Source organism: Arabidopsis lyrata, assembly GCF_000004255.2.
Source record: "Arabidopsis lyrata subsp. lyrata unplaced genomic scaffold ARALYscaffold_8, whole genome shotgun sequence".
Classification (NCBI taxonomy): domain Eukaryota; kingdom Viridiplantae; phylum Streptophyta; class Magnoliopsida; order Brassicales; family Brassicaceae; genus Arabidopsis; species Arabidopsis lyrata.
Window position 1 is genome coordinate 17,857,637 of NW_003302548.1, and position 19,993 is coordinate 17,877,629.

At 35.5% G+C, this 19,993-nt stretch overlaps 6 protein-coding genes across 9 annotated transcripts; 5 read left to right on the forward strand and 1 right to left on the reverse strand.

The window, feature by feature from the left end:
* Positions 1 to 39: 39 nt before the first annotated feature.
* LOC9300568 (glycylpeptide N-tetradecanoyltransferase 1) lies at positions 40 to 2,092 on the forward strand. Its single transcript, XM_021033351.1, has 2 exons — positions 40 to 305; positions 630 to 2,092. The coding sequence occupies exon 2, from the start codon at positions 633 to 635 to the stop codon at positions 1,935 to 1,937; it is 1,305 nt and encodes a 434-aa protein (XP_020889010.1). The 5' UTR covers positions 40 to 305; positions 630 to 632; the 3' UTR covers positions 1,938 to 2,092.
* A 345-nt stretch (positions 2,093 to 2,437) lies between these two features.
* LOC9300569 (lycopene epsilon cyclase, chloroplastic) lies at positions 2,438 to 5,308 on the forward strand. Its single transcript, XM_002864447.2, has 11 exons — positions 2,438 to 2,911; positions 3,025 to 3,196; positions 3,287 to 3,422; positions 3,524 to 3,634; positions 3,712 to 3,814; positions 3,895 to 4,038; positions 4,119 to 4,226; positions 4,325 to 4,421; positions 4,510 to 4,635; positions 4,721 to 4,853; positions 4,933 to 5,308. Exons 1-11 carry the CDS (start codon positions 2,618 to 2,620, stop codon positions 5,096 to 5,098), a joined length of 1,590 nt encoding a protein of 529 aa, XP_002864493.1. The 5' UTR covers positions 2,438 to 2,617; the 3' UTR covers positions 5,099 to 5,308.
* Positions 5,309 to 5,976: 668 nt separating this feature from the next.
* On the forward strand, positions 5,977 to 9,263 carry LOC9300570 (U-box domain-containing protein 34). The gene is made up of 9 exons (XM_002864448.2): positions 5,977 to 6,241; positions 6,324 to 6,445; positions 6,528 to 6,643; positions 6,737 to 6,852; positions 6,963 to 7,264; positions 7,365 to 7,466; positions 7,569 to 7,997; positions 8,089 to 8,838; positions 8,918 to 9,263. Exons 1-9 carry the CDS (start codon positions 6,028 to 6,030, stop codon positions 9,131 to 9,133), a joined length of 2,367 nt encoding a protein of 788 aa, XP_002864494.1. The 5' UTR covers positions 5,977 to 6,027; the 3' UTR covers positions 9,134 to 9,263.
* On the reverse strand, positions 9,238 to 10,437 carry LOC9300571. The gene is made up of 4 exons (XM_021033358.1): positions 10,304 to 10,437; positions 9,884 to 10,049; positions 9,510 to 9,797; positions 9,238 to 9,431 (listed from the first exon to the last, which is right to left on the reverse strand). Exons 1-4 carry the CDS (start codon positions 10,349 to 10,351, stop codon positions 9,343 to 9,345), a joined length of 591 nt encoding a protein of 196 aa, XP_020889017.1. The 5' UTR covers positions 10,352 to 10,437; the 3' UTR covers positions 9,238 to 9,342.
* A 3,637-nt stretch (positions 10,438 to 14,074) lies between these two features.
* Positions 14,075 to 16,594, forward strand: LOC9302255 (protein phosphatase 2C 77). Of its 2 annotated transcripts, XM_021035277.1 has the most exons (5): positions 14,183 to 14,360; positions 14,642 to 15,162; positions 15,243 to 15,539; positions 15,748 to 15,853; positions 15,940 to 16,594. In XM_021035277.1, exons 2-5 carry the CDS (start codon positions 14,752 to 14,754, stop codon positions 16,293 to 16,295), a joined length of 1,170 nt encoding a protein of 389 aa, XP_020890936.1. In that variant the 5' UTR covers positions 14,183 to 14,360; positions 14,642 to 14,751; the 3' UTR covers positions 16,296 to 16,594. The 2 variants fall into 2 exon arrangements, with proteins under 2 accessions (XP_020890930.1, XP_020890936.1); XM_021035271.1 differs by having other exon boundaries at positions 14,075 to 15,162.
* Positions 16,595 to 17,092: 498 nt separating this feature from the next.
* LOC9300572 lies at positions 17,093 to 18,956 on the forward strand. Of its 3 annotated transcripts, none has more exons than XM_021035299.1 (6): positions 17,093 to 17,259; positions 17,547 to 17,616; positions 18,037 to 18,144; positions 18,327 to 18,441; positions 18,524 to 18,641; positions 18,763 to 18,956. In XM_021035299.1, the coding sequence occupies exons 2-6, from the start codon at positions 17,607 to 17,609 to the stop codon at positions 18,823 to 18,825; spliced, it is 414 nt and encodes a 137-aa protein (XP_020890958.1). In that variant the 5' UTR covers positions 17,093 to 17,259; positions 17,547 to 17,606; the 3' UTR covers positions 18,826 to 18,956. The 3 variants fall into 3 exon arrangements, with proteins under 3 accessions (XP_020890958.1, XP_020890946.1, XP_020890953.1); XM_021035287.1 differs by having other exon boundaries at positions 17,094 to 17,259; positions 17,569 to 17,616; XM_021035294.1 differs by lacking the exon at positions 17,093 to 17,259 and having other exon boundaries at positions 17,266 to 17,616.
* The last annotated feature ends 1,037 nt before the right edge of the window (positions 18,957 to 19,993 follow it).

The following is a 19,993-nucleotide window of genomic DNA, read 5'->3' on the forward strand; positions in this document are numbered from 1 at the left end:
TGTTTCACTGCATAGTGATAGAATGAAAGATCTGGGTCAAATTAAAATAAAAAGTAAAATAGAGGGGTCAAAATGTAATTTACATGAAGTAATAGATTTTATCCGGTCATTCATTACTTCACACATCACGCCCTTCGTCTTTTTCCTTATTCTTTCTCCTCTGAGAAGAGTTTACTTGTTCTGGAACCCTAAATCTCGAATCTGGAAACTCGAATCCTATAAATCGTTCCAGAGATCTGTTACTTCTCTCTTCAAGGATCTGTAATCGGTGCGAATCTGCGTATTCTTTTGTTCGGGCATAATCGGTGAGTCTTAGCTCTTCGTTTGATTTTGATTTCGTAAGATCTGATCGGTCGTTGGTGTAATCACTGGATTTTTTCTCCCGCTAAGTTCACGAGTAACCTAATAGATTGAAATTTTTTGATCTATTCGCTAGATTTAACTTTGGTTTTGTGTATTGAGTTCGATCTCTGCGTAAAGTAGCATGTGTTGATTTATGGATGTTACATTTTGGAAGAGTTTACGAAGACGTAATTATAAATGCATTTGGCGATTTGTCCAATGTTGAATTTGATGTTTGGTTTGTTATTTCACTCGAACTTAGCTGTTTAAGTTTTTTGTAATTGTAGGAAATGGCAGATAACAATTCACCACCTGGCTCTGTCGAGGAGAAAGCAGATCAAATTCTCGAAGCTAACCCATTGGTCAACGATGATACTTCACTGGAAACCATAGTTCGAAGGTTTCAGGATTCAATGTCAGAGGCAAAGACTCATAAGTTCTGGGAGACTCAACCTGTTGGGCAGTTTAAGGATATTGGGGACACGAGTTTGCCTGAAGGTCCGATTGAGCCTGCAACTCCGTTATCTGAGGTCAAGCAAGAGCCGTACAACCTTCCTTCTGTTTACGAATGGACCACATGCGATATGAACTCTGATGATATGTGTTCAGAGGTATACAACCTTCTCAAGAACAACTATGTTGAAGATGACGAGAATATGTTCAGGTTCAATTACTCCAAGGAGTTTCTTAGGTGGGCACTGCGTCCTCCTGGTTATTACCAGAGCTGGCATATTGGAGTCCGTGCCAAGACCTCGAAGAAACTTGTTGCTTTCATCAGTGGCGTGCCAGCAAGAATCAGGGTCCGTGATGAGGTTGTTAAAATGGCAGAGATCAATTTCTTGTGTGTTCACAAGAAGCTCAGGTCTAAGAGACTTGCTCCTGTCATGATCAAGGAGGTGACTAGAAGGGTTCACTTGGAGAACATATGGCAAGCTGCTTATACTGCGGGAGTTATACTTCCTACACCAATCACCACATGCCAATACTGGCACAGGTCATTGAACCCGAAGAAGCTAATCGATGTTGGGTTTTCAAGGCTTGGTGCGAGAATGACAATGAGCAGAACCATCAAACTCTACAAGTTACCAGATGCACCGATCACTCCTGGATTCAGGAAAATGGAACCACGCGATGTCCCTGCTGTTACACGGTTGCTTAGGAACTACCTCAGCCAGTTTGGAGTCGCGACCGACTTTGATGAGAATGATGTTGAGCATTGGCTACTCCCAAGAGAAGATGTTGTGGACAGTTACCTAGTAGAAAGCCCTGAAACTCACGATGTCACTGACTTCTGCAGCTTCTACACTCTCCCTTCAACTATCCTCGGTAACCCGAACTACACAACATTGAAAGCTGCTTATTCGTACTACAATGTGGCCACGCAGACATCGTTTCTTCAGCTGATGAATGATGCGCTAATCGTCTCAAAGCAAAAGGGTTTCGATGTGTTCAACGCGTTGGATGTGATGCACAATGAGAGTTTCTTGAAAGAACTGAAGTTTGGTCCAGGAGATGGACAACTTCATTACTACCTCTACAATTACCGTTTGAAAAGTGCCTTGAAGCCAGCTGAACTCGGGCTTGTGCTCTTATAAGCTGAATAACTTGATTTGATGGTATTAGTTTGGTATCAACAAACTTGATATTTGTCTTCCTTTCTTCTTTTCGTTTTTCCATCTGAACTATTTCTCCCATGGGTTTTACTGAACTGAGTTTAATTATTTGGCAATGCAATTTTGAATTTTGTTTCTTTGTTTCACTTGTGTTCTCTCCAGTGAGGTAAGGAGAAAGTTGACCGTGAGAAATAAAGTCAACGTCCATGGACTGGATTTTAGGCCCAAGAAGTAGCTTCGGCCCATCTAACGTGGAAGTCCTTTCTTGTATTAAAAAGCCTGTTATAGCCAAACAAGGTCGCTACGTCTCCTAACTTGTCTTTTATTAGGCTACTTTGAACCAATCCAATTTTTACACGTGGTTTCACAAAAAGGACCTTACATGGTCTGTTCCCCAATGATAGAATTACACGTGGCAAAATCGAAGCAGGGGTCTATCCTTGTTATCGTCCTCTCGTCTTTATGGCTCTTCCCAAGTCATTTTGAGAAATTTTTGGTTTTATGATTTTTTTCCAAATATCACAAAAGGAAAAAATTAGATTCCTCTTTCTGCTACACCTTAATAAAACTATAACAATGGTGTGAGAGATTTTCTTCTTCGTGCAGATTCTTTTTATAATATCTATTTCGAAATTATTATTATTATATTTTGGAGGAGGAAAATGGAGTGTGTTGGGGCTCGGAATTTCGCAGCAATGGCGGTTTCAACATTTCCGTCATGGAGTTCTCGAAGGAAATTTCCGGTGGTTAATAGATACAGCTTTAGGAATATTCGTTTCGGTTTATGTAGTGTCAGAGCTAGCGGCGGCGGAAGCTCCGGTAGTGAGAGTTGTGTGGTGGTGAGAGAAGATTTCGCCGACGAAGAAGATTTTGTGAAAGCTGGTGGTTCTGAGATTCTATTCGTTCAAATGCAGCAGAACAAAGATATGGATGAACAGTCTAAGCTTGTTGATAAGGTCTGTTCATTGCCCCTTGCCTTGTTTATGAAGAAAACAAACCTCTCGTAATCTCAGTCTCTTTGATTTGAATTGTTCGTTGGTATTTATGAATCTGATTGTGATTGTTATAGTTGCCTCCTATATCAATTGGTGATGGTGCTTTGGATCTAGTGGTTATTGGTTGTGGTCCTGCTGGTTTAGCCTTGGCTGCAGAATCAGCTAAGCTTGGATTAAAAGTTGGACTCATTGGTCCAGATCTTCCTTTTACTAACAACTACGGTGTTTGGGAAGATGAATTCAATGGTAAAAAGCTCTATGATTCATTATTTAGTCACTATCTTATAAACTAGTCTGTGTTTGTGTTTAACATGTTGTTTATTGTTACTGTTGAAGATCTTGGGTTGCAAAAATGTATTGAGCATGTTTGGAGAGATACTATTGTGTATCTGGATGATGACAATCCTATTACCATTGGCCGTGCTTATGGAAGAGTTAGTCGACGTTTACTCCACGAGGAGCTTTTGAGGAGGTAAAGTATTTTGTATCTTTGGGGAAGGTTTTTCTCTAGTTATTTTGCATTTCATGACTTTGAACTGTTTGAATACATAATCTGTTATTAATTTCTCCTAGGTGTGTCGAGTCAGGTGTCTCGTACCTTAGCTCGAAAGTTGACAGCATAACAGAAGCTTCTGATGGTCTTAGACTTGTTGCTTGTGACGACAATAACGTCATTCCGTGCAGGTAACCAGACTGGAACCAAAGGTGGTACTATTCTGGTTTTACTAATACGTAAAGTTTCTGACTTCTAACAAATGCAGACTTGCCACTGTTGCTTCTGGAGCAGCTTCGGGAAAGCTCTTGCAATACGAAGTTGGGGGACCTAGAGTCTGTGTCCAAACTGCATACGGCGTGGAGGTTGAGGTATAATTTGAATATGATATTCCACAGTAATGACTTTATGGAGGAATTATTGAGACTGTTCTTCTATTTGAAATCTTCAGGTGGAAAACAGTCCATATGATCCAGAGCAAATGGTTTTCATGGATTACAGAGATTATACGAATGAGAAAGTTCGGAGCTTAGAAGCTGAGTATCCAACGTTTCTGTACGCTATGCCTATGACAAAGACAAGACTATTCTTTGAGGTTCTCTGTGTTGTTTCTCTCCTAATAGTTAAATCGTTATCGTGATAAGTCTGTTGCTTAACAGCTAGAAATCCTTGCAGGAGACGTGTTTAGCCTCAAAAGATGTCATGCCCTTCGATTTGCTAAAAAAGAAGCTCATGTTAAGATTAGATACACTCGGAATTCGAATTCTAAAGACTTACGAAGAGGTAAATTTATACATAGGAAAAAAGTAAAAGCTTCACTTGTTGAGCAACATAGAAACTTCTTGGTTTGCTTTGTTAATTCGTTTAATATAAAACTATAGGAATGGTCCTATATCCCAGTTGGTGGTTCCTTGCCTAACACCGAACAAAAGAATCTCGCCTTTGGTGCTGCGGCTAGCATGGTACATCCCGCAACAGGTAGTAAGAGCAAGCCTTGACCTGATGTACGGTTATTCACATCTTGAATCTGCACCAACTCTGACTTAACTTTCCCTCAATGAAACAGGCTATTCAGTTGTGAGATCTTTGTCTGAAGCTCCAAAATATGCATCAGTCATAGCGGAGATTCTAGAACAAGAGACTCAGACTACTTCCTTCACCAAACAGATCAATAGTAATATTTCAAGACAAGGTGAGCTCTATATAAACTACAAAGTTAACTATGCTTTCAGACAATGATAAACCTTCAAAACTTGTGAGTTTCCATTTTTTGGCAGCTTGGGATACTTTATGGCCACCAGAAAGGAAACGACAAAGAGCATTCTTTCTCTTTGGTCTTGCACTCATAGTTCAATTCGATACCGAAGGCATTAGAAGCTTCTTCCGTACTTTCTTCCGCCTTCCAAAATGGTAAGCAAGACACTGATTCGTAATTCATAACAATGTACCGAAAACAAGAAAATTGAGATTCGTCTTTTCACTTACTCAGGATGTGGCAAGGGTTTCTAGGATCAACATTAACATCAGGAGATCTTGTTCTCTTTGCTTTATACATGTTCATCATCTCACCAAACAATTTGAGAAAAGGTCTCATCAATCATCTCATCTCTGATCCAACCGGAGCAACCATGATAAAAACCTATCTCAAAGTATGATTTTCTTATCAACTCTTAGGTTTGTGTATATATATGTGATTTATCTGAATAATCGATCGAAGAATGGTATGTGGGTTACTAGGAAGTTGGAAACAAACATGTATAGAATCTAAGGAGTGATCGAAATGGATACGAAAAGAAAAATCAGTCTTTGTTTTGTGGCAAGTGACTGAAAATTCAGTGAAAGAGACCTTGTGAGTTGTGATAATATTATGGAAGCAAAAAAAAAAAAAAAAACTCAAAAACTCAATTTTCTCCCAAGAGTAAAAATGTTCAAACATGTTTCTATCCATTTTATTTGGCTGAAAATGTTTACGATTGCCATTTATTTAAATATGATAATTTTCGTGTTATTAAGTGCAAATTACTCATTAATCTATACACTTTTTCTTTATATCCGAAAACTGCTAATTTTGGATTAGTGAATACTGCAAGTGGTTAGTGTGCCGTCTTCAATCATTAATCTAATATTAACAAGAACAGAGAACAAGTATATGTTCGTTGCATCACATACAGAATCTAAGAACAAGCACCACATAATTATCTTAATTAAATTAATCAATCCAATAAAAATTCTTCTTAACCCTTTAAAAAGTAGTTACTAGTCAATAATATCACTTATAAATTCGCTATTTGCACATTTATTCAAAATGAATTATATATCTTTACTAATGTCAACCCCTTAAAAAAATGTTGAACACTTTCTAAAAATGTAGAACATTCTTTCTAATAATTCCTTAATAAAAAATTTATGAACAAAACGACCATATCTTAAATTTCACCAAAATATAAACCCCATTATAACAAACAAAAATTCGAAAAAGACTTTTCTAATAAAGTAGGCGCTTTACAAATTTCAGGAGTCAATAAATACATCCAAGTCAACATAAACCACAAGTTCATCTGAGAAGAAGCAAAGTTTTATTTTCATGGTGGTGATGACGAACAAGTTCTTCGAATCAATCGGTGGAGCTCCGTCGTATACTTCAGTTTCCGTCGCCGTTAAAGGATCCGTCGGTGACGCCGTAGGAGGAACTGCTAGTCGTCGTGCTCTTCGTTGGACCATTGAAAATTTCCTACCTAAAATCGATCGATTAGTTCTTGTTCATGTCATGCCTACCGTCACAAGTATTCCATCTCCTTGTAAGTCAGATTCCGTTGAATAAGTTCCGATCAATTTCGCGATTTCACGAAGTTTTACTAAAAGTTTTTGTTTGATTTAAAGCTGGATCGAAGATTCCAGTAGAGGAATTGGAAGAGAGTGTTGTATCGATGTATAAAAGAGATTTGAGAAAAGAATATGAACAGGTTTTTGTTCCGTTTAAGAGGATCTGCAAATCCAACAAAGTGAGTTTCTCTGAAGCTAAATTTTTGATACGGATTTTGGAAACTTTGGGGCTTATGAGATTTTTTACTGGTCAAATGTTAGGTTGAGACTTTGTTGTTGGAACATCATGATCCTGCAAAGGCACTTTTGAAGTATATGTTAGATTCTGAGGTTGAGTGTTTAGTGATTGGCTCTTGCTCTTCAAATTTCCTCACTAGGTAATGAATGTTTCCATATGACTATATGAGATTGACTTGCCATCAGAAGTAGATGGTATGATTTTGCTCAGATGTTTGAAATTGTTTTAACAGGAAAAAGGGGCTAGAAATGCCTTTAACGGTATTGGGAGAAGCTCCAGAGACATGTGAGATATATGTTGTTTGCAAAGATAGAATCTTAACCAAATCGACCAATCAGTTTACCGCAGGTATGTTTCCCTTCCGGTGATCTAAAATGTGAAATCAAGATGGAAAAAAATGACGTGTTTTATTGATTTCCCCTGTGGTTTCTGTTCTTTTTGTGTGAAACTTTCAACAGATTCATCATCTAGTTTCCGTATACCTGATGGAGCTGAAGCTTATACTGAATCTTTCAGTCGCTCACGCTCTGAGAAGACGGGGTTGTCTGCTTCATCCATATCATCTTCAGGCAGGAAGCAAATTGGAAGGCCTGACTCTTTACCGCATAGCCATCCAACCTCTCGAGTGTTTTCTGATGCACAGTCTTCAACTGATTTCGGTTTGGCCGATGACGAACACACCCGTTCTATCCTTAGATATAGTACTGTTTCCAGTAGTCAAAGACAGTTGGATCCTAGACCTCACATAAAAACACCAAAGGTGAAGCATTTAATATATAACCATTTTACACTCTCCGTTGGATATGATTCTCTGTGACACAAAATACATATGATTTTGATCTCAAGACCTGTTTTTGCAGTCAGGTGTACAAGCTGAGGTAGAGAAGCTAAGGAAAGAAGTACAAACCACTCTTTCCATGTACAAACAGGCTTGTGAAGAGCTAGTTCATAAACAAACGCAGGTTGGAGTTGAAGAAGCAAACTTGTTTTTTTTCTCCGAATCTTTTCCAAATGTTTTTGCATCTTCTGGATTCATAAACTCGATCCCTTGTTTGTGACCTCAGGTCCAGTCTCTTTCCTCTGAGTGTATTAAAGAAACGGAAAGGGTCATCACTGCTCTGGAAAAAGAAGAAATGCGGAGGAAAGCAGCAGCAGAAGAGAAAGAAAAGCATCTAAAAGCTGTAAGAGAAGTCGAGGAAGCAAAATCAATGCTAGCCAAAGAATTCTGCGAGAGGCAATTAGCTGAGCTAGATGCCCTCAAGCAGTCCATTGAGAAACAGAAAGTCATTGAGCAACTCTTCTTGAGAGACGGGCGGTACAGAAAGTACACCAAAGAAGAAATAGCTGCAGCTACAGATAATTTCTCTTCCCGTAAAATAATCGGTGAAGGAGGATATGGAAAAGTATACAAATGCAGTCTCGATCATACCCCAGTAGCTCTTAAAGTTCTCAAACCTGATTCAGTCGAAAAGAAAGAGGAATTCTTAAAAGAGGTAAATTACTAAGTAATCTCCTGGATATGGTCTAATAATAACAGCAGCCTTTAACTCTCTGGGATCTGAAATCGACTATTTGACTTTGCAGATCTCTGTCTTAAGCCAGCTTCGTCATCCCCACGTGGTTCTTCTACTCGGTGCTTGTCCTGAAAATGGCTGCCTTGTCTATGAGTACATGGAAAATGGTAGCTTAGATTGTCACATCTCCCCCAAAAAAGGGAAACCATCTCTCTCATGGTTTATCAGATTCCGAATAATCTATGAAACCGCTTGTGGTTTAGCTTTCCTCCACAACTCTAAACCTGAACCCATCGTCCACCGCGACCTCAAACCAGGAAACATTCTCTTAGACAGAAACTTTGTTAGCAAAATCGGCGACGTTGGACTCGCAAAACTCATGTCAGAAGAAGCACCAGACAGTGTCACGGTTTACAGAAACTCGATTATCGCCGGTACACTCTACTACATGGACCCGGAATACCAAAGAACCGGCACAATCAGACCGAAATCAGATCTTTACGCATTTGGAATCATAATTCTCCAGCTTTTAACCGCTCGACATCCCAACGGTCTTCTTTTCTGCGTTGAAGACGCAGTAAAGAGAGGCTGTTTTGAAGATATGTTAGATGGATCAGTCAAAGATTGGCCCATAGCCGAAGCGAAAGAACTAGCTCGCATTGCAATCAAGTGTTCGCAGCTCAAATGCAGAGACAGACCAGATCTCAGCACACAAGTATTGCCTGCTCTCAAACGGATTCTTGATTCTGCAAATAGTAGACTCAAGACAGAACAAGCTAACGTACGACCACCAACTCACTATTACTGTCCAATTCTTAAGGTAAACCAAAAAACCGCCCTCACCATCCACAGTTCTTAATGGCTCAGGATTTAAAATGTTTGATTCTGGTTGATTGCAGGAAATAATGGAAGATCCACAGATAGCAGCAGATGGATTCACTTACGAAGGAAAAGCCATAAAGGCATGGTTCCAAAAACATCAAAATGTGTCTCCCGTGACTAAGCATCGGCTCAAAAATTCTGATCTTACACCGAACCACACTCTTAGATCGGCTATACAAGAGTGGCGATCTCGTTTACGCTTAGGCCTCTCCACTACTCTTGGCTCCTATTGATCACACTAGTATATAGACAATATAGTCTAATTTGGTATAAATACCCTGAACTTGTTTGAATCGGGTGTATCATGTCTCTAAATATTTATTGTGGTATTAAATAATAAGTCAACAACAATTTGGTTTGATTTTCTCTGTTCTATATGAAGAGCATCTACAACTTATAATCAAGTGAAAGTTTAGAGGATTCATTTACAAATAGACTCAACTCAAACTTGAGTGAACTCAAGAGCGTTTGCGTCTGGATCACGAGTAAATATCGCTGGCCTCCCTGACTTACTCATCGTATACTCGATCCCTACAATCAAAATACTTCTTTCAGTCTTTCAGAACAAAAAGAAACATCCTTAAAGCAAGAATCAAAATGTATAACTACCAGCTTTGTCCAAGATTTCTTTCAGATTTGAAACATCACGGATTGCTATACAAGCGTGTCGATCCCGGCCTCCGTGCTCGGGTCTACCTGTTAACGGATCTGGATTTGGAAGCTCCATTAAATGAATCATCTCTGAACCAACCCATAACCATGCTCCTCTATAAGGAAGCTTATCGTGAGGCCTTGCCTCGTTGATCTCAAGGCCTAAAATGTTCTGGTAAAACTCGAGTGACCGTTCTAGGTTCTCGCAGAGCAGACCAACGTGATGAACCCCAACAACTCCATAATCTACAAAAACAATCAACAATCAAAACCGGTTTAAGCCAAGCTTAATGTCTAGATAAATGGTGGCATTTGCTAATAATGTTAATTACCGGTTTTGTTGTTGAGCTGTTTCTCTTCTACAACACTAATCCCTTCAATTGATCCTTGTGCTTTATTAGCCTTCAAGCTACAAAACCTAACATTGATCCTTTCTTTCCTTAGACTCTTCTTCTGGAACTCAAAACGCTCTCTCGTAGAGAGTTTCTTGCAAATAACCTTCCATATACCAAAAAAGATTCATCATCAATTCAAGGAATAATAATCGATATTGAATTCTAATTTCTCTTCTTAATTCAATTACTCGAAAACTAAAGAAAATACCGTAAATTTCCAAAAATTAGCCAAATTAGCGTCTAAGACTACTATCTGGAGATCCTCCAAAAGGTAAGAAGAACCCTAAAAGAACAATTTCTGGAATTCGAGTAACCTAAAACTATGAGTGAATAAAGAAGCTTATTTGCTTTTGATACCTTTGGTCGTAAATCAAACGAAGCTGAAGGTCTGAATATAGAAGCCATGGAAGAGAATCTTGGATTAAGGTCACTCAACACACGAGCATGAGGTATTTTGTCTCTACAGTAAATAATTTAATGTTTTCTTAACAAAACCTGAGCCACAAATTAAAGGTAACTTAACAACACTATATACAAAAAAAAAAACAAAACAAAAAATCTCAATCTTATTTCGTTGATCAAAAATTAATGGATGTGAATTAATTTCGTACTATGTACTCAAAAATCTGCCGATAATCACATGGGAAAATCAATTTCGTATTGTGGACAGAAAAATTTAATTGTTTCAACAAAAAAAAAAAGAAAAACCAAACATGCTATGTGGTGGCAAAAAGTCAAAACATGTTTTATTTTTGATAAAAAAAAAAAGTTATAAGAGATTCGATGGGCCTAGCCCAGTCCAATTGGTGAATATGACTATTTTTTAGAGCTAAAATAACTCAGCAATAAACATAACCTTCAGATTTGTTAGTTTTCTCCTTTTTTTTCTACCTTTGTAATGGAGTTAGATGTTTAAGATTTATGATAAAAATCAAGAAATACTGTGATCTAATTTTATATAACATTTTGTATTTTATATCATATTGACTAAATTTAATGAATCGAAATTAAAATTAGTTGTTCTATATTTTTGAGATGTTGTGTGCCCGCCACTTTATTCAATACTACTACCTTTTAACAGATCCGTGTAGCAACTGATCATCTCAAAATATGTGACACATATACCATATGATCTGATTTTGTTTTATTTTTTATCAAAAGATATTTTACTTTATCTGACAGCTGCGAGAGATCCTAAAAATTTTGAATTAACTTTTTTAAAAATTTGCATGAGTCTATGACTATCTGTCTACGTATATCTCAAAAATAAAAATAAAATCATAAAGGTCACATGACTCATATCCATTAAATTATATATTGTTTCATAAAATCGTAAGTAAATAAAATAAAATAAACGTAAATTTCATATCTACGTTTTATTTATAAATTTATATGATTGGTTCAGTGCCCTGTTCTAAAAATCCCCGCCTAGACCCGATTACTCCCCGCTTAATCGCTAGGCCCACCCTGTCCGCTTCGATTAATGACTAATCCCTTAAAGAAATCAGTCACCCGATTACTCTCCGCCTAATCCGATTATTCCCCGCCTAATCCGATTATTCTCCGCCTAATCTTACATACCCCGATTATTTTTAGATTGCCAGTATAAAAAAACTTTTTATTTTTGTTATTCAATCATTTGAATTGGGAGTTTGTAATGTTTTACAATAATTTATGTTCATATTTTAATAAAAATCATAGATATTTGTCTCAAAAATACATTTTTATGTGTTTACTGCAATTTTAAAAATAATATTGGATTAATATGTTTTAAAAATATTAAAATAACCCTAAAACTAATCCCCGATTAATCCCCGATTTTAATCCGATTTTCCGATTAATCGCTAGGCCCATGCCGAGCGCCCGACTAGCGCCTAGCGATTTTTCAAACAAGGGTTCAGTGTATTTTGTTGCCCATCCAAAGCTACCTTCACTTCACATATCATTACATGGTCCAATGATTATGTAACACGTGGAATAAACGTATTAGTTGTCTAAAAATAAATAAATCAATAAAACAGACACCAAATAAAAAAAAGGAAACACAAGATATGTACGGAAGCTAAAGGAGAGGGGTTGTCTAGGTCAGTGCAATGAACCTCTTTGGCTCATCTTTTCCCGCCACCCCAACTAACAGATCCCTCACCGTACACGTCATCCTCTTCACCAAATCTAATGACTTTTCTCTCTGTCTACGTGGCGATCATCCGGTCTGTTTCCCGACAAGAATGGGACCCACTTTATTGTTATTTAAAAAAAGATTGAATTTTATCAATAGAATCATCTGTTGACAACACAACACAACACTTTTTTTTTTTTTTTTCATCAACAACACAACACTTCTTGAGTTTGATTCTCATCCTTTCTGAGATTCTGTCTATGGTATCTACCCGAATGTCATTGTTTTATTTTAAACTCTATCTACAAATGTAATTTTTCTTTCAATTTTTTACTACCATTTTTTTTTCGGGGGTCAAACTACAAATTTATTTTGTTAAGACTATTGAAAAAATGGTTATGGAATCGTTGGCATCCCAATTGCAGTTATTGATATTCTTAATGTATTAAGTTATTAGTAAAATCTGTAAGTGGCAAAACTCAACAAACCATTCTATTGTGTACAAATCAGTAAAAAAGAGTCATGGTTTTGGTTGTTTAATAATATGAGAAAAATTTAGACAGGAAAATAATACAGTAGAACATCTATAAATTAATACTCGATAAATTAATAAACACGATAAATTAATAAATTTGGCCGGTCCCGAGTCGGGTCAGTGTAAAAATTAACCAAATTCGATAAGATAATAAGATAATAAGTTTTTTGAAATCTCTATGTAAAAATATAGTTCCAATAATATCATAAATTAATAATCATGTAAATTTGCACATATATATATATATATATATAATAGTTTTAGTGTTTTTCATAAAAATAGCCAAAAAATTTTGTAAGTTTTCAAATTTTAAATATGCATAATTTTTGTTTTAATAGTCGTATAGATTTTTAAAATACAACAATGAATGTCACTATTTGTGAATTTTAATTAATGTATATCGTTTGTATATGTGAATTCTATAATCGTTGTTATTCGTTGTCAAAATAAATTATTTTTATCTTCGAAATATTAAGTGTTTAAGGCTAAAACTATAAATTTATAACATCCAAAACATAAAATTTTATTTAGATCACATTGCTTTAACTCGTATTTTTTAAAAAAAAGTTTTCACAATTGAAACAAAACTTTTTATAAATTAATAAATATTAATTTAAGCTATAAATTAATAAGTATTGATTTATAGATAAATTAATAACACTATAAATTAATAAAATATCATGGTTCCAACATTATTAATTTATAGAGGTTTTACTGTAGTTATAAAGTTTAATTTTAAAAAGAGCCCACACTAAATAATTTGGGCTAGGCAAAGCTTGGTGAGACATTGCTCTCATTTCTACACAAATCCCACTTATTTGGGAAAATGATTTCGAATTCAGAGAATTGGTTAGCTTTTGGATCATAATTGCATGAGTAGGATTAAGACTCTTGAGTTTGTATGATATATGAAAGTTGGACCAACAATATCAGAGTAAGCTTTCTAGTTTCTAAAGTGTTGAGATTAAATTCAGTATTTTTATTAGCATTTTTTCTACTAGTTTGGTTAATGTAGATGAATATGTTCAATTAATTTAATAAAAGTTATTTTTGAAAAAAGAGTATTAAATATTAGTTTAACTCAGGGACGTTTTTAATTAGTTAAAATTTGAATGATAATAATTCAAACAAAAAAAAAGTATCATAAGTTGTATATCTTCTTGGTGTCTTCATCTTCTACTATAAAATCAATAATTTCTTCTTCTTTTGTTGTGTGATGAACAGAAGTTGTTAACTCAAAAAGTATTAGAAAGAGTAAATTACTCAATGTGTAAGTGTAAGTTCGGATTTATCTAAAATTAAAATTCAAAACGTATATTTGTAAATGCAGGATATTTTGTACTATAGGAAACGTATAAACATGTATTCAATAAATAGAAAAAGAAAAAAAAAAGTCAAAAATAAAACAAATATACTCTTTTTTCGTTTCCATATTGGAAGTTCTTAGTAAAATAAATAAATAAATGTCTATCTAAATTATTTTACTTCACTAAAATATCTATCTTTGTGCTATAATAAATAAAGACCTCTCTCTCTCTAAAACCTATTTTTCCCTAAACTTTTTGTTTGTGAAGAAAGAAAGAAAAAAATAAGCTGAAAATTGATAATTAATTGAGGAGAGAGAGAGAGAGAGAGAGAGATCAGAATCTCTAAATGGCTGAAACGAATTGCCCAGAACCCAGGAAACTCTGATTAATTTTTTTTTTTATGTTTTGGTTCTTTAATTGGCAAATCTCTATCTGTTTCATGTGCTAGCTAAGGTTGTCTTCACTTTCCTCTTATGAGTCATGAGTTTCTTGTCTTCATCTTCTCTAATAAAGTTAACACTCTCATCAATTTTTATGTTCAAATCTGTCGACTTTTCGTTTCTTCTCTTACACCGAAGCGTTTTAACAATCAAACATCTGTCTCTTTGAAACTAGATATCAAACTTCAATTTGTCTCCTTTCTCTTCCAAATTTGATTCCTGATTTGGGTCTTTGTTAAAGATCAACAAGTTTTTTTTTTTTTCTTCCATTAATGGACGAAGTTTCTCCTGCAGTCGCTGTTCCATTCAGACCATTCCCTGAGCCTCACGCCGGAATTAGAGGCTATTGCAACGGCGAATCTAGGGTTTCGTTACCGGAAAGTTCTTGTTCCGGCGACGGAGCTATGAAAGATTCATCCTTTGAGATCAACACGAGGCAAGATTCATTAACATCATCATTATCATCAACTTCGTCATCTGCTATGGCAGGTGTACTTGATGCTACCGTGGATATCTCCGCCGGAGATGAAATCAACGGTTCAGATGAGTTTGATTCGAGATCGACGAATCAGAGTGAGAAGAAAGTACTCAGTAGAACAGAGAGTAGAAGTCTGTTCGAGTTCAAGAGTGTTCCTTTATATGGAGTGACTTCGATTTGTGGAAGACGACCAGAGATGGAAGATTCTGTCTCAACGATTCCTAGATTCCTTCAAGTTTCTTCAAATTCGTTGCTTGATGGTCGAGTCACTAATGGATTTAATCCTCACTTGAGTGCTCACTTCTTCGGTGTTTACGATGGCCATGGTGGTTCTCAGGTAATGGATCGATTTGATTTGATCGGATTCTGCAATAAAAAACTTGGTTTTTGAGATTTGTTTTTTTTTTGTGTGTATAGGTAGCGAATTATTGTCGTGAGAGGATGCATCTGGCTTTGACGGAGGAGATAGTGAAGGAGAAGCCGGAGTTTTGCGACGGTGACACGTGGCAAGAGAAGTGGAAGAAGGCTTTGTTCAACTCTTTTATGAGAGTTGACTCAGAGATTGAACCCGTGGCGCATGCTCCGGAAACAGTTGGGTCCACCTCGGTGGTTGCCGTTGTCTTTCCCACTCATATCTTTGTTGCGAATTGCGGCGACTCGAGGGCGGTTTTGTGTCGCGGCAAAACGCCACTTGCGTTATCCGTCGATCACAAAGTAAGTATAGATGTTTCTATGAATGACTCTAAAACACTTAGTAATATGCAGTTTCTGTGAATGGCTCTAAACAGTTAGTAATATGCAGAATTTCAATCATATAATTCTTTAGGACTTGCGGTTTTTTCTTATGGTGTTACCAATCATAGCATGTTTCTATGGATTGGTCAATGTCCTTATAGCGTTTGGGTCTACAATTTATGTGTAGCCGGATAGAGATGATGAAGCGGCGAGGATAGAAGCAGCTGGAGGGAAAGTAATCCGGTGGAACGGGGCTCGTGTTTTTGGTGTGCTCGCAATGTCAAGATCCATTGGTAAATGATTCAACTTTATCCTGAAAATATTCCCTGAATTTGGTTCTTGTTAGTTGTTCCCTTACATTTTAACCCGATGCAAACAGGCGATAGGTACCTAAAACCATCAGTAATTCCGGATCCAGAAGTGACTTCAGTCCGGCGAGTCAAAGAAGACGACTGTCTCATCTTAGCAAGTGATGGTCTTTGGGATGTAATGACAAACGAAGAAGTGTGCGATTTGGCTCGGAAACGGATTTTGTTATGGCACAAGAAGAACGCGATGGCCGGAGAGGCTTTACTTCCGGCCGAGAAAAGAGGAGAAGGAAAAGATCCTGCAGCAATGTCCGCGGCCGAGTATTTGTCGAAGATGGCTTTGCAAAAAGGAAGCAAAGACAATATAAGTGTAGTAGTGGTTGATTTGAAGGGAATAAGGAAGTTCAAGAGCAAATCCTTAAATTGAAAAAGAAGGTTTGGAAGAAAAATGAAAAAAAGTTTTGATGGTGGGTAAATTCTCTTAAGAGAAGAAAAAAAATATAAACAGGTAATAATTACATTATTAATTGTTTGTAATATTAATTTCCTTCTTAAGTTTTATTATTTACTTTGTTTAGTCTTCCCACCATTGTTTAATCTTTTTTTTTTTACTAACATGATATAATGTAGCTTCCAAACAAAAGTCCCCTTGTGAATTTTTTTATCTTGGGGGTTAGTTGTAATAAACACTACATTCATCTACGTAAATATTTATTTGATGTTTTATAACTTGTATTTTCTCCATATTAAATTTGTGTGTGGTTGGTTAATAGTTTTACATCATTTTTATCTCTCAGTTAGAGACTCAGATGTTAATTAACAGCAGTAGGAACTGGGAAGACTTCACCAAAAATTAATATTATCACCACTATATTTTTCATTTGGGTTAATTTTTGTATGTCAAATCGGTGAGTCAGAAAAAAAAAAAAAAAACGTGTGGATTTTAAGATTTTAGGTGATACAGACAAAATAATACATACTTAGACAACAAGTTAATGGTAAAGTGGTGTGTAAGGCAGATTTTATCCCCCAAAAATTCATCTTCTTATCACATCAACAATTATACAAACAAGAAATGAAATTTAACATGATATTTAAATGTAATTGTCTCCTTGAATAAACATTGTTTTATGATGCTTTTAGTCGAAAATATGTAAAAAGGAAAAAGCAAGCGTTGGTTAGTAAAAGAGTGTTTTTTACTTTCTCCAGAGTTTCAATTTCTTTCTTCTTCAGCTTTATACGCATTTAAAGCGCCGACGAAGTTGAACAGGACCGAAGAAAAAAGAAAAAAAGAGGAAGAGACACGATCTTTGTCTGAAATTATCAGTTTCAGATTCGTTTAATTACCAGATTCATCTCGACAAATCTTGCACTAAATTCTCTTATCTTCGGTGAGCTATCTCTGCGATCTTTGTTGTGTTTTTTTCAGAGCAATTTCCGGTATTTAACGAACGATGATGGATCGACAAAATTGATTGATTTCTAAGGATTATATTGTAGAAACTGAGCTCAAAATTTTCAATTTGATCAAGAGACGAGTCGTATCTCGAGTTTGAAGTTTTCATGGTTGCTGATTTGATGGGGATTTCGAATTATATATAGTGTGGTTTTGGTTGCTGCTAGGGTTTCGCTCGAAAACACACTTGTATTTTTGGTCTTTGTTGATTGAAATGTATAGGTACTTTTCATTATGAATGCAGGGAAATCGAAGATCTGGATAATAAGCAAGAGCTAAAGCATGGACGAAAGTAATTATCTTCTTGCCTTTATTAGCTCTCTTGACTCTTCAACTTTGCGCTTTGAGGTTGATTGTAGTAGAATATTGAGTCAAAGAGTACCATTTATATCTAGGAACAGAGTAGTACTGTATTACTACTACAAATGATATGCAAGTTTGGGGGCATTTGAGTTGTTATTTGGTATGCACAATAGCATTATCTGAATTGAGATTGAGATGACTTAGATTAAGATGAGATCCCGAGATGACGTTGTTTCTCTATGTCCATTTTCATTTCAATGATGTTGTTTGAGTGAAGTTGCAAGTCTTGGAAATCTACTACAAAGTTTCTAGAGGAGGATATATCATATATATGTGTTGGTTTTGCGTTTTTTGGGATATGTGTTCATCCATAGGTGTGCAAGTAAATATTGTATCTGTTTTATTGCAGATACTAAATTTGTATCTGGAAATGGTAGAACCGAGCTGGCTAAGTTCATTGCTGATAGGCATGCTAAACTCATGAAACAAGCCGCTCGATATTCTTCCGCACTTAAAGGTTAGTATCACGACCCGTTTTACTAACTATTACCGCCTAGGCACACCTAGTCTTGTCATGTGTACAAGTTCAGCAATTCTAATTCTCACCATTAATTATTGTAAATTAGATGTGAAAAGATGAAGCATTCATGTGTCAACACCTTATAACTGTGAAGTAAAAGACACTCTCTGTTTTGATAGATGCTATGGCTCGTGGGAAAAGAAGATATACACTTGTAAAAGATGTAGATGACATGGAAACAGGAGCATATGACAAACCTCTTCCATGCTTTGGTTGTGGAATCGGATGGTTCTCGTGAGTACCTGTTCTCCTGTTAATTCCGTGTTATCGGGTCTTAAGAACCAATCCTAATATAATCTTCACTTACCTTAAACAGCTTTCTCTTGGGATTTATGTTCCCACTTTTGTGGTACTATGCTGCATTTCTTTACTTCGGGAACTATTACCGCAAAGATCCTAGAGAAAGAGCCGGTCTTGCTGCTTCCGCAATCACTGTAAGTTCTTACATATGATTCCATGTGTATGCGTATTACGGTTAGAGATAGTTTTTAGAGTCTAACAATGTTGTTCTAGATTAATCTAAATGACTATGAATTTGATATTAAATTGTTGCAGGCGATGGGCTTCTCTCTTGTGTTACTCGTGATTTTTGCTTTCCGGTGGTTTTACTATCCTTAAGATATACAATTAACTATGTAACTTATCATTCATACCTGTAAGTTCTGTGTTCATAAAGGAATAGTCGCGGAAGTTGATGTCTCATGTACATTCACATAAAACAATGAATTTTACTTCGATCCTTTTCTCAAGCTGTGTATGATTTTTTGTTCACAACTTATAGAGTTTATACACGTACAAAGAACAAAACAACATAAATATATGGTTGTATTGTAGCTACATTTTTCGCTATGATTGATGATTCTCTAATGATTGATTTTGTGCTTTAGCCTTAAACGATGAACTTGTTTTCTTTCTGGTGGGCCGTTTAGTATATGTGTTGGTCACCGGTGGAGCCCATTTACTGAAGATTTCTTAAATCATAACTCAATATATATTTTGGCCACAAAAAAAATAAAAAAAAAATACATTATGGGTCTAAATGGTAACCGAGGAATCTGGCTGAATTCAGCTGAATTGCTGAATTCGGCTGAACTTTTAGTGATTTTCAGCTGAATCTGGCTGAATTTTTACATTTTTAAATGGTAACTGCTGAATCTAGCTGAATTTTTTTGTGATTTTTGATACCATCTGTCAGAATAATTAAGACTTTAACTGAAAAATATCATCAAATAATTATGAATATTAATAGAGTACCAAAGAAGATATCTAAATAAAATAAATAAAATCATCAAGTGGTCTAATTAATTGTTATACTAATAAATAAATACTAAATTATCTAAACTTATTACAAATATAAATAATTTTTGAACTATTAAAAATATGTAAATAATTAATGAAAGAAGTTTTGTCAAAGCATTATTGGAAGATTAATTTTTAAAATTAACATGATAATATAATAAGATTATATAATTGTGTTTTTTTTATTATTATCTAGTAGTTTAATCAATAATATGACCTGAAAAATTAAAAAAATTATTAAAAAAATCTATTTTAAATAATATTTTAGCATAGGTGTGAGTTGTTTTTATGAAAATTTTTAAATTATTTTAAATTATCTAAAAATTAATAAAATTATCCAAAATCATCTATAGTTATCCGAACATGAATTCGCTTCTTGCCTATTTTATTAGTGGTTTTATGTATTTGAATTATTCATATATCGCATCTCTATAATCTGATTTATTTTAAAATATAAATTTATGTGTAATTTTTGATAATCCAAAAT

What these genes read in the sequence shown, in the direction of transcription:
- LOC9300568 (XM_021033351.1), top strand. Translation starts at nt 633, where the DNA reads ATGGCAGATAACAATTCACCACCTGGCTCTGTCGAGGAGAAAGCAGAT.
- LOC9300569 (XM_002864447.2), top strand. Translation starts at nt 2,618, where the DNA reads ATGGAGTGTGTTGGGGCTCGGAATTTCGCAGCAATGGCGGTTTCAACA. An exon ending in AGTCTAAGCTTGTTGATAAG is followed by an intron (nt 2,912 to 3,024) that starts GTCTGTTCATTG and finishes TGATTGTTATAG; the next exon opens with TTGCCTCCTATATCAATTGG. An exon ending in TAGTAATATTTCAAGACAAG is followed by an intron (nt 4,636 to 4,720) that starts GTGAGCTCTATA and finishes ATTTTTTGGCAG; the next exon opens with CTTGGGATACTTTATGGCCA.
- LOC9300570 (XM_002864448.2), top strand. Translation starts at nt 6,028, where the DNA reads ATGGTGGTGATGACGAACAAGTTCTTCGAATCAATCGGTGGAGCTCCG. An exon ending in GGATCTGCAAATCCAACAAA is followed by an intron (nt 6,446 to 6,527) that starts GTGAGTTTCTCT and finishes GTCAAATGTTAG; the next exon opens with GTTGAGACTTTGTTGTTGGA. An exon ending in TAGTTCATAAACAAACGCAG is followed by an intron (nt 7,467 to 7,568) that starts GTTGGAGTTGAA and finishes TTGTGACCTCAG; the next exon opens with GTCCAGTCTCTTTCCTCTGA.
- LOC9300571 (XM_021033358.1), bottom strand. Translation starts at nt 10,351, where the DNA reads ATGGCTTCTATATTCAGACCTTCAGCTTCGTTTGATTTACGACCAAAG. An exon ending in CGTTTGATTTACGACCAAAG is followed by an intron (nt 10,050 to 10,303) that starts GTATCAAAAGCA and finishes GGTATATGGAAG; the next exon opens with GTTATTTGCAAGAAACTCTC. An exon ending in ACAGCTCAACAACAAAACCG is followed by an intron (nt 9,798 to 9,883) that starts GTAATTAACATT and finishes TTGTTTTTGTAG; the next exon opens with ATTATGGAGTTGTTGGGGTT.
- LOC9302255 (XM_021035271.1), top strand. Translation starts at nt 14,620, where the DNA reads ATGGACGAAGTTTCTCCTGCAGTCGCTGTTCCATTCAGACCATTCCCT. An exon ending in CGTTATCCGTCGATCACAAA is followed by an intron (nt 15,540 to 15,747) that starts GTAAGTATAGAT and finishes ATTTATGTGTAG; the next exon opens with CCGGATAGAGATGATGAAGC. An exon ending in CGCAATGTCAAGATCCATTG is followed by an intron (nt 15,854 to 15,939) that starts GTAAATGATTCA and finishes CGATGCAAACAG; the next exon opens with GCGATAGGTACCTAAAACCA.
- LOC9300572 (XM_021035299.1), top strand. An exon ending in ATATTCTTCCGCACTTAAAG is followed by an intron (nt 18,145 to 18,326) that starts GTTAGTATCACG and finishes CTGTTTTGATAG; the next exon opens with ATGCTATGGCTCGTGGGAAA. An exon ending in TGTGGAATCGGATGGTTCTC is followed by an intron (nt 18,442 to 18,523) that starts GTGAGTACCTGT and finishes TACCTTAAACAG; the next exon opens with CTTTCTCTTGGGATTTATGT.